The 12,203-nt window shown below is 40.9% G+C and overlaps 1 protein-coding gene across 4 annotated transcripts in view; it reads right to left on the bottom strand.

The window, feature by feature from the left end:
• The window catches only part of AHI1 (Abelson helper integration site 1), a 198,859-nt gene that overhangs the window by 95,989 nt on the left and 90,667 nt on the right, over positions 1–12,203 (bottom strand). For all 4 annotated transcript variants that reach the window (XM_045294511.1, XM_045294513.1, XM_045294514.1 and 1 more), the window contains one exon: positions 5,833–5,950. In XM_045294511.1, coding sequence (XP_045150446.1) covers positions 5,833–5,950 — 118 coding nt within the window. The remainder of the gene's footprint in view (positions 1–5,832; positions 5,951–12,203) is intronic.

The following is a 12,203-nucleotide window of genomic DNA, read 5'->3' as shown; positions in this document are numbered from 1 at the left end:
ACGAGAAGAGTTTGCATTCATGTTATCCCTTGAAGGGTATTAGAAGAAATTCAATATTTCCACAGGAGCATTAATCCTAAATGTATTTCCAGCACACGAAGACACATTTTTAAGTACATCACTATCCACTATATTTGCGAAAAATTATTTTTAGAGGTTGCACGATGGGATGATATAAGCACCTCCAATCTTCCTGATGCGCCCACCGACTGCACAGCAACTGTGAGGAACTCAGACTAGTACAGAGCGTCCTGTTGTGTTTGTTCCCTCTCATCTTCTGTGAAACAAAGGACTGTCCTTACTCCTCACACATAAGTGCGGTTACCTTGATTTTCACGATCTTAAAGCCTTATCTCACTGCATGTCAAAGAGGCGTTAAGGCAGATATGTGTGTGGCAAACTAAAGCTCCCACAGCTGAGGGGTTATCCTAGTATCTCTCTGGTATGGTTCTCAGCATCCTCTCTTTTGCTTTTTTTCTGTCAGGTTCATTGTCTACTCATCACTGCAGGGGCAGGCAGCAAATTATAGACAAAGTCTCTAACTCCCACCCAACATCCTTTCTCTGCATAGGTCTAGTTAAAAAGGGGGGAGAGGTGTGTGTGTGTGTGTGTGTGTGTGTGTGTGTGTGTTTAAAAAGGGGGGAGTGGTGTGTGCGTGTTTCTGATAGCCATCTGACTGTGTATACAATGTGTTCTCTGAGAAACAGGAGGACACTCATTACCAGCAAGAGGCATGCGTGGAGCATGTCCTCTAGACCTGAGATCCCTGTGCAGTGACTGTCCTGGATGCAGAATGACAGCGGGTCCGTCAGAGGTGCACCGGCAGAGCCAGAAGCCAGAGCATGAACAGAGTGGTGGACTGAATCCCAGCCAGCAGAGCAAGGGAAGCGGAGTGCTTTTGTACAGAAGGTTGGCTTGCAGAGTGGCGTGCCTCTGGGCACCTAATTCAGGGAGCTGTGCTTGTTGACCCACGGAGTGTAAGCTGAATGCCTTGGGCTGGAGGCTTAGCAGAGTGGTATCCCTCTTTGGGGCACCCTCAGCCTGATAACTCCATCCTGAGCATTTCTCACTGGCATTTCAACTTGTTAACTTCCTTAATAAACCTCTTAATCAAGAATTTTGTCCGAGTTCTCTGTAGTCATTACAATGGGTATTAGAAAATAGGAAAAAAAAGATGACGCTAATTAAGACTGCATAATAACCCAACACATTTTATTGGATCATGCATTAAAATACTCTTTCCTCCTTTTCCTTGACCACAAAACATGATTTCAAAGTAGTGAGAACCTTTTACAAAATCCCACGTTGGTTATTCTCAAACTATTTTAAGGTTTTCGAAGTATTAAGTTTGTTTCTGATTCGCACCATTGTATGAAGAAAAGAATGTAGGGATGTTACAGTCAGAGCCAGTCAACAGCTGAAGCCCACATAGCCACGAAGCTGCGCAATGAGGGACCAGGCCCACTCTCCTGGGCTGCCAATGCGTCTTTTTTCACATGTGCTACATCCAGAAAAGTGGCTGTTTTGAAAACTTGATCCGTGCTTTAAAAAGTTACACAATAAAGGCATCTTTTAATCTCCTTTAGTACCAGAAACACATTTAAAGATACTGGTCTATAAAACAAACAAACAAACAAGCCTGTAAAGATGTTACGATGGCTGGGAACTAATTCATCTGTCACTTCACGAGAACTGAAGTCTTGGAATTTTACAGGTTTGAAATCAGAAGTCAATATAGCATTCCTTTTTCAATTAACAGCTTTGAGTTAATTAAGTATTATTAACAGAAAGCTTTTCCAATTCTGATGGGACCATAAAGGTCTTTGAAGCTCATTTCACCTTCCTTAAAATGGAAACCCCTTTCCCATCAGCCGTACTTACTGAGAGTCCTAATTTTGCAAGAATAATTTTTCTCTTGAAATACAAGAACCCTGTTTCTAGCTTAGACGTTCTTTCCCTCCCACATGGACTATACTAAATGTAACACAACATCACAGCATTTCTACCAGGGTTCATTTTACACCTCAGTTGTATTACCTAAAATTTTGCTTTTCTCTTTAAAAAATGAAATCCTTAAAAAAAATTTGAAATCTTAGAAACTACAAAAATAAGTTAACTAGAAAGATAGCTCCTAATTTGAATAGCCAGTTAAGGCTATTTAACCCCATTCCTGCAGCATAAACATAGGAACCACACAGTTCTTCAAATACTTCTCAACATGCAGACGCCCCAGAGTTAATGTGACAAATCAGCCAATACTCAAGTTCTCTAAACAACTTTTGTGATTTTGTTTACCTCCCATATTGTCAAGGAAAACAATCTTGTAGATAAGGTGGATGAAATGCTTGAATATAAAATTTAGTATTTCATATTAGTGGGTTAAGTGTTGGGTTGCTATTGGGAACGTTAGTGCTTGCAAGTGGTCATGAGGCTATCTGCTTCCATGAAGATTCACAGTGCTGAGAACCCCTTGGCAGTTACGCGTTGTCCTCAGGCTTGCTGTGAGTGGAATCAGCTCCACGGCACTGGCGGTGGTCATAGAGCACGTAACAAAATTTGAAGAATTGGTTGCTTTCAGAAATCATATTATCCCTGCACCAAGTCTACCATTAAAAAGATGTTGACAGTGAATTCTTTTTAACACAGGGATTCAAGTTATTTTACAAATTACAATATGTAGTCCATATCCCTAGCACAGGTCCTTAATTGAGGCAGTTCTTAAGAATGTATTTCTAAGTCTATGGGTATACCTTTATCTACATCTCATTCCCTGCTCTTCAACTTCTATCATGAGAGTTCATGAGTCTGTATAGACTAGCTCTGTGTAAAGACCTTTTATTCACAGTACACAAAGCCAAACATCTACAGATAGGACCTGCATCTTTCAAACAGCTTTTCTGTAAGATTTCACTTTTCAAGAGACCATCTGCAATACTTATCTTTAGAGTCCTGCATTTCTGATTCGGGTGAGTTCCCTTGTCGAGCCACTATTACAATAACTTAAAAATTCATAGAAGCTCCTCAAATGCCAGTGCCTGCATACACCTGCAGAGTGCAAACAGCATGAGGCTTGGGGCAGCAGCCACGCAGGGAGGAGGTTGGTTCTGACAGCAGGCCACCTGGCTCTGAGTGCACTGCTCCCCAGAGCTTGCCTTCCGAATGATACAATAACGTGGCCACTCTGCAGTGGATTGCCCCTTCTGTTTTTATAATTGTCCTATCCAGTGACATCTCACTACACATTTCCCAAAGGGTATACTTGAAAATGAGGGCAGGCATGGTGACCACCTACAGGAAATGAAGTGAAGCAGTGCTACGATGTTCCTTTGACTTCGTGGGGATGCTTCGGAGATAGTGCACACGGGAATGGCCAAAACTTACCCGAATCAGAACTGCAGGACTTGACTCACAGTGACCACACAGAGAGGACAGCACCGCCCCACAGGCTGTCACAGGCTATACTCGTTATAGAAGCGGGCTGTGACATGCTTCTCTTGCAGAGAGATCGGTGAGTTCAAATCCCAGACCCTGTGGTGGGTGGCCGAGTGAGTTAACCGTGGTGCCCCAGCTGGCCTAACTGGCCACCAACAGCTCAAAGAAAACGAGGCCAATCCCAGTCAGCACTGAGAATTCTGCCAGGCTTGTCTTTATCACATCCCGATTTTCTTTTAGTCTTTATCTGTGGTCCTTACGAGGAGAGGAGACACAGTGATAAGCCTTCTTCCCATTTCAAAGGGCTTCCTGTTTAGCCCCTCTGCTCTTTCCCTTTATTAAAAAAATGGAAAATTTTTCTATTATCTACACTTCATGGGATAGCAGACTGGAGACCTGATTTGACTGAATTTTTATCAATGCCTTAACCGGGTATTTTAAGTCTTTAACGCACATATGTAAAATGAAATGTTTATTCTTAGGAATTTTAGATTTCAGCAGGAAGAGGTGGTCTAGATGGAAAGGCAGAAGGGTCCCCTTTCTCCTAATCATTACAGGGATAAGGTCTGAAGGCTAACTGGCTATCTATCTAGAGCAGGCTGGGGAATGTCTGGCCCGTGCGCCATGTAAGGCCTGAGAAATCACCAATGTCAGCTAACATCACACGCCTCACCATACTCCAAACCAAACTTACTGTCATCGAGGAGCGACAGTTCAATATGTCACCAAATACAGCAGACTCATTTTTAACTTGATAACTGTGTGGCGCTCACGAATGAAGTTATGAAGACCGAAATGGTCCTCAGTAGAAAAAGGTTCCCCAACTCTGATTCAGAGGGTCTAAAAAGGGGACAGACAGTCCATGGTGAGGTCTAACATAAACCGCAGAGCCCAACAAGGCTGCTGGACTTCTGGCAGATATACACACAATAGAAAATTTAAACATGAAGCACTGAATGTTTCAGACATTATTAAGAGTCTAAGTACATTACGAGTATATAACACCTTACCTTTTACAAAGAATCTCACATATGCTATTTCATGTGCGCTTCAACAATATATAATGTAGACAGGACTGAACAGAAGAGTTTTGAATCCATGTTATCATTTCCCTAGGTACCGTATATACTCGAGTATAAGCCAACCCGAATATCCACCAAATCAGCTAATTTTACCACAAAACAGCATTAAAAACATGCTGAAAACCTAAGCTTACACTCGAGTATACACAGTAATACGTAATCTATACAGCAATACACAAATAACTTGCATGTGTTTACACCGCGTGCTTTCAAAGTAGACAAGTGATACCATCCCTGAGTTTCTAAGTAAATCATGTCATTTCTTTTCAAGCTTAAGGCTTGCTTTTGTATAATCTTTTTGAACGTGCCAGGGACTGCATAAAGAACAAACAAGGCGCCTTGGAAGAAGTGCACCAGTGTGCTTCCTAGGAGGACAGGATGGCGAGGCTTTGTGCCATGTACTTGTGTCACACTGTCAGAGGGACCAGTCCTTGGGGTGGGACATCATGTGTGGCAAAGCACAGGTGCCGTGGAAAGAGGAAGACTCTCGACAAGAAGGGCGGACGCAGTGGCTGCATGCATGCTAGGCTCAAACATAAGAACAACGGTGGGACGGTGCAGGACCGGCAGATTTCTTCCTGCTGTATACAGGGTGGTTATGAATCAGAACCAACTTAAAGGTCCCTAAAAACACCACCACAACTCTTTTTGTCAGCAATGATGGTTTCGTTATTATCAGCTGCCTCGTTCTTTTGAAATAACTCGATAGAAAAAAATGTCAAAACATATAGCTAATGAGCAGAAAAGTCATCTTTCAACAGCCCCAAACAAACATCTTACCTTCCAGCTTTTCTTTGCTATCCTTTGAGAACCCATTCAAATGAATTTAAAACATTAGCCTCAACATTTGCAATTGCATAGTTCATTTCAACTCGGTAACATAGGCCGATTTTTATAAGTAGCTTCTTTGCATCTTTCTTTAATTTGTCAATTTGGAAGAAGCAGATCTCACTGCTGGCTGCATTCTATTTCTGTAAGAAAGCACTTTATAGTGTTTTCTTTGCAATGAACAATAAAATGGAATTATTCATAAACTACACTTCCCTTATGCAGCTGGGAAGGTAAATCAGATTTAACCATCATTCAATAGAATATAGTTGACAGTGATCCCCGTTAGAGTTACCAATGTCAAATTGTGAAATAACAACCTTTGTGATTATAAAGAGGAAAAAAAATGCTACAATGTAATTCAAGGGATAAAATGGACCATTTCAATGTTACAAGTTTTATTTCTGAAGCAAAAATAGGTAATTCAATTAAAAAAAACCCTGAGCATTAAAAAAAAAAAATCATCAAGGTTTTAAGAAAGAGGGCTCACCAGTCTGAGCGAAACCAAACGGGCGCAGCATCTCATGAGCGGACAGCAAGTTTGCCTGCTTTAACTTGGGCTGGGGTAAGGAGGATGCGGCTGAAGTTAAGGAGAGGTTTCTGTTGACCTGTAATGGGAAAGGCAAATCAGAACGTCAAATGTGACTTCCTGGGTTACGCAGAGCACAGTCGCCTGGGAGACATTTGCTTATCCTGCAACCAGAGCACGTGGTATCAGTCAAAAGGCTTGCCACTGATTTCTATGGCTACTTTTTAAACTACGAGACAAGGATTTTTAATCTTGGAAGGAACACAGTGCTGATGAAATCCTAACTATAGGAAAACCACTGTTTTGCTGTAACAGTCTGCTTGTCTTGGAACTGACACATCAATCATTTCCAGGAGCAGTCGCTTTTATGTTTAAAAACATGCAAAGAGGAGCTCCTCACAACTAAGGACTTAAGATGCTTCTCACTCACATTTTCTAACATTGTAGTGAAACAGCAGGCACTTCCTTTTCAGAAATGACACAGAAAACCTGTAAAATGATGTCTGTGCTTCAAGATGGCACAGAAAAGCAGCTGTATCTCGCTGCCCACGGGAACCCGTAGTAGTCTGAACATGACAAAATCTTATTCTTTGAGGCACACTTTTAAAACACCATGAATGATCATGCAGACTTTCTGTAAGTATACAGTGTTTTACAATGTACAATTTGTTTGAGTTCAGTGGTCTCAGAAATGAGTCTGTCCAAGGTTGTGGCATTAGCTCTTGTGGAAAAACAAAGAACAGTTCATACAACAATTTCAACTATTTATCGGTAAATTAATCTTCTACTTTAGAATCCAATTCAGGGATGATATAGCCTATTATTGAATTACTTGTTGTTTTTATGGCTTTTAAAAGTCACACTCAAGTCTCAAAATGTGTTCTAATTTGGGAAATGTGAGAGCTTGATTTTTTTAAATTTACTGCAAAGGTGTAACCTAGCTTAATGATATACACTTATGATACCAGTACATGTAATTTGTAATCAAAATCACACAGAGGACTACCACTGCATTCATACATAAAAATTTCCTTTTGGGTTTCTGTCAGAGATACTGCCCTTTATCTCACATTATCTCCATAAGGTTTGTGAGTGCTTCTTTCCAGCAGTACTTATAGCAAGTGCTGCCTCTCGGTTTTGTCTTGGAATAAAGTATTTTTTGTTGTTGCTGCATATTTGGGGATAGCATCAATTGGTTAAAAGACTACATTGTTTTCAAGTATATAAAACTCAAGTGATAATGTCATCTCACAGAGAATAAAATCGTTTACAAAGTAGTTCCAAGAGCCCCGGTGGCATAGTGGTCGCAAGCTGCGTTGCTAACTTCAAGGTCAGCAGTTCAAAACCAGCAGCTGTTCTCAGGGAGAGAGCTGAAACTTCCCACCCCCATACAGAGTTAGTCTCCAAACCCACAGGGGTCGTGGTTAAAAACTGCCCAGCTTTTGCAGTTCTATTAGGAAACATCATTAAGTACTTCTCCAAATTCATGTTGATTAGTTTTAGTATTAGCTAAAATAAGGCTGTAGTAACATTACATCTACAAGATTCAGACTGTGCCGTCTTTAAGTGCAGCAATGAAGGTGAACTGATATTACTACAATTACATGCATTAGCCATACCGCACTGAACAACATACCAAATAAGAAATGACTGAACAGGTTCTATAACCAAAGGATGGTGCCCTGGTGGTATGTGCCTTTTAAACCCATCAGCCCTTCCACAGGAGAAAGACGAGGCTGTCGGCGCCTGTAAGACTTACATTCTCAGAAACCCACAGGGTCATGGAGTTGAAATCAACTCCAAGGCAGAGCGTTTGTTTTCTGATTGTTTTATAATCAAAGGAAAACAAAGCTCCTTATAAATAATGTGCTACATACATACTAGTTACAGACTTCACGAAGTTCATGGCAGAATGGGATGAAAAGAGAATGGATTTTTCCCATGAACTTTGTGCTTAAAGGTAATCACTTAGGAGCAGTTAAGGTAGTAGTAATATGATGCAGTAAAATTTTCAGAGTACTATGCACTTAAATGGAAGTACTATATATAAAGTGACTTATTTACTGCTTTAACTATTTAATCCACTTCTCTTTTTAGAATCCTATTTCAGTTTTACTTCTGTGTTCTTGAAAATTTTTTATCCTACATGTCAAACCATGCATTTTGAAATGGGGAGCAATAGTCCAGGTGTAAGCAGAGATACACACACACTGCCTGTCAGTCTTCCACATTGGCAAGTTACTTGTGAGAGACCTGTAAAATGGCCAAAAGGCACTAAAACAAGACAGTTAGATGCCTTTGCGGAAACAGTTAATTCTTTGAAAATAAAAAGCTGCTTTGTCTTTTTGAAAACCGATGATCTAAAAGGAGCCTTGGTGGAATAGCGGGTTAAGCGTAAGACTGCTAACCACAAGGTCCTCAGTTCAAACCCACCAGCTGCTTTGTAGGAGAAAGATGAGGCTTTCTACACTGAAAGATTAGGAAACCCTAAGGAGCAGTGGAAATCACAGTGGTTGGGGGGTTTGACTCAATGTGATTTTTTTAAAGGTTCTATTATCAAAAATGACATGCTCTTTCTGAGAATATTCTGGACAAATATCTTTGGGGACTATTCAAATATTCATAAAGTAATGACTGGCAATTTAACAGGGTAGATAAATCCATCGTAATATACCAGGATAACTGTTAATTGCCATCATGATTTTAAATTAGAACTCTTATTAGTTCTAAAACTTACTTACACATATGCACTCCTTCATTTAGAGGAAGAAAATTAATAATAACCATTAAATTGAGTGAAGCAATATCTATTTTTGAAATATATGCTGTGGAACAGAATTGCTTAATAATTTTACAACAACAGAAAGGTTGGCTAAGATAGTCTGCCCTACACCAATCTGCTCTCTTTTCACAACACACATTGCTGCTTGCTTCATGCAAAAACCACAGTCTGCCAACGTCAGTTTAATATCTCCATATTGAGGAACACTTAATGCATAAAAAATGTAATACAATTTATAATAGGAGAAAATAAGGAGGAAAAAAAAACCCAACACCTAGAATTTCTGCCAAGAAACTGATTTCCCTGCTCCATTAAGGAATACCAGCTCTATGCAAAATATGCAAACATTAACTCTCCAGGAAGAGGTTAATTTTCATATTAAAGTCATTGTCACAGCAATACATGGAATGAACAGACAACTGAACAATCTGCTTCCCTTTTAGTAATTAGTTTATGTTTTCAAACCTTTGAGAGATAGAGCCCTTATTTTCATATACACTTGCAAATCTAATCACCTTTGCTGATTACCGCTCATGTGCTACATTTCCCTCAAGTAGAAATGTTTTTGAAGTTTTATGCTGTGAGGTCAATTCAAACTGGTTTTAAAGTTTAACGAGAAAACAAAGGTTTATACACTTCAATGTTCATCTCCTCTTTTCACAGTCCATTTTCCCCGTGAACTCTGAGAACCATACAGACAGCGCTCTACTTTGAAAAAGAAAACCCTCAAGGGGCACTGTGTGGCAAACCTCCGTCCACGGTCCGAAGCACAAGTGCCGTGTGCAGGAACGAAAGTGCCCGGGTGAGCGCCATGGTCTCCAAAGCCAGGTCCATGCCAACAAGACATCCGCTGGCAGGTGTCTTCTTTACCCGCTCGGCTCATCAAGGGAGAGACCAGGCAGAAACCCCGGGGAGATGCCAAAAAATGCCCATGCCTCATCCCAAATCATTTCATCACTACTGCCCTAACTAACACCAGGATCCCAATTTGGATGAGTCATTAAGAAGTTTTACTTTGCAATATTTAGGCAACAATTTTTGGACCTCTGATTTTTTAAAAATTCATTTTTGATTCTCCCTCGTGAAGCTCAAATCATTTAGCCAGCTTTTAGGGAAAGACAAATTCACTTGAATGCATCTTGGTTTTCCCCAAACCTCTACTTCCTTTTGCTTTTAGCACATTTCCATACTTCACAGAGGAAATTTGGCCGTGACCCTTCTGACCCCTTTCATCTGCCCTCTCCTTTCTTCTAACATCAGGGAAAGACGTGCCGTTTATTATCCCTTTATCCATTCCTGTGGGGACTTCCTTAAGGCTCTTCCAAATTGTACTTTCAAAACCTCTCCCAGCTAGTTTCCTCTAGGCCGTACCACCAACTAAACCTCTTTCTAGAGTTGATTCCAACTCGGGTGGCTCTGCCTGTTTCAGAGCAGAACTGTACTCCATAGGGCTTTCCAGGCCTTTCTTCCACACCACCACTGGATAGATTTAACCACTAACATCTTGGTAATAGCCAAGACTAGGCTGCACAACGCTGAGACCTTCGGCTATAAGCATTAACTACTACCACAGTAACCTTGTAGGATGGAGTGGAACTGCTTTTGAGGTTTCCAAGGCTGTGAATCTTTACAAAAGGAAAGAGCTTCATCTTTCTCTTGCAGGCTTTAAGAGTAGAACTTTCTAATTTAGTACCAAGTAAACAATTAAAAAAACAAAACCTCTCTCCCTGATTCCACATTTCCTTAAGTTTCATTAAAAGCCTGACTCCTAAGTGAGGCGCCAACTAAGTCCATATAGAAGAAGCATACTAGCTGGTGTGACCTAAGGATTGTAGATAATAGAATCCAAATGCAAAGGAGGGAATGGTATCAGAGCTTACATTCTGGACACCTGGTTTTCAAAGGGCTATGGGTGACAGTGGAAATCTCAAATCCATTTGCCAGGTCCCTCCCTGGATCAAGACTCTGGTGAATCTCCTCTGACAATATAGTCCATGGATGTGATTAGCCTATCAGACAGAGGGAGGGCATGGTAAAGTTGATCATGGTAGACGTACCGTATACACTCGAGTGTAAGCCAACCCAAATTATCATCTGAGGCACCTAATTTTACCACAAAAACTGCATAAAAAATGTGCCCCCAAACTCCGCTTGTACATGAGTATATATGGTACTGTTTCCCCGAAAGTAAGACATCCCCCGAAAATAAGACCTACTTAAAGTTTTGCTTCTCGCTGAATTATAAGGCATCCACCCGAAAATAAGACCTCTCCGAAATTAAGGCCCACCCCCGAAGCTCCCGTAACTCTGGACTTGGCCCGACCATAGTGGTGGGCGCCACCACGCAGCTCACTGTTGACCACAGCGCAGCCAGAGCAGACAGGAAGTGCAAGGTCTCTTTTAATAAAATAAACAATAAATGTGTACCATATTCTTCTTCATGGAAAAATAAGACATCCCTGAAAATAAGACCTAGCGCATCTTTGGGAGCAAAAATTAATATAAAGAACTGACTTATTTTCGGGAAAACAGGGTAGTTAGGTTAAAACACCACCATAGCATTTTATCACCCTTAGACCCACTTTAAAGTTGTTTCAGTTTTTAATGTTTTCGGCTCTATTTTCAATTGAAGTTTTTCTGTTTTGTCATTGCTGTTGTTCCTTGTTTTTGTTTGTATGATTTTCTGTATATGAAATGCAAGATGGGTCAATCTACAGAAAGAGCAGTGGGTTAATAATTACCTAGGGGCAAGATAGGGAGAGCTGGGGGAAAACAGGAGCTGACAACAAAGAGCACCAGAAGAAAATGTTCTCAATTTGATTGTGGTGATGAGTGCACAACTCTTCTTAGTATGATTGACAATTAAACTCTACGGCCTGTGACTTACATGCCAATAATAGCATTAAAAACAACAAACCCCCAACTCCATGTGAAAATAAAACACATACAACTACTACTGCCCATACATTTTATACTTCAACTTCTCATTCCTAAAGGAACTATTATATAATACTTCTTGTCTCCATCATAAAACAACGAATCAGACTTTAAGGTCACTAAGAATTTGAAATGCTCGAATTCCAGGGTTTGATCTAGTTTTCTGATAAGAGGCTGCCGACCACTCTCTGTGTGTTTCTGGGCGACCACCTTCTCTTGGTTCTTTCTACCACGTCCAGCCATTTCTTCTGTGCGGTTCCCCGGCCCTCTTCTTAACCACGGCTACCCCGGACAATACCGCGTGCTTCCATCTCTGCCTCTTCCGGCGGTACGCACGCATGCACATTTCTTGAGCTGAAAACTCTTCTCATCAGTAAGTTCAGAACTAAACTAACTTTGCCCTGTTTTTCACTTTCACAAGGAAACGTATCACTATCTACTAGTTGTCCTGGGACTCATCTCTGATAGTCTGTCACTAAGTCAATTAGTGACACTGAATCTATTGCTCTTTCTCCATTGCTAGGGGGCAAGGGGCGGGGAGACTGACCTTCTGATAAGGCAGATAATTTATAAATTATCAAGGGCTCATGAGGGAGGTGGGAGGGGGGAGGGA

This window comes from Echinops telfairi, unplaced genomic scaffold, assembly GCF_000313985.2.
Source record: "Echinops telfairi isolate 266 unplaced genomic scaffold, ASM31398v2 ScPeMD7_3533;HRSCAF=4204_0, whole genome shotgun sequence".
In the NCBI taxonomy this organism is placed as follows: Eukaryota; Metazoa; Chordata; class Mammalia; order Afrosoricida; family Tenrecidae; genus Echinops; species Echinops telfairi.
Note: the sequence above shows the minus strand (reverse complement) of the source record. Positions and strands in the feature narration are given on the sequence as shown.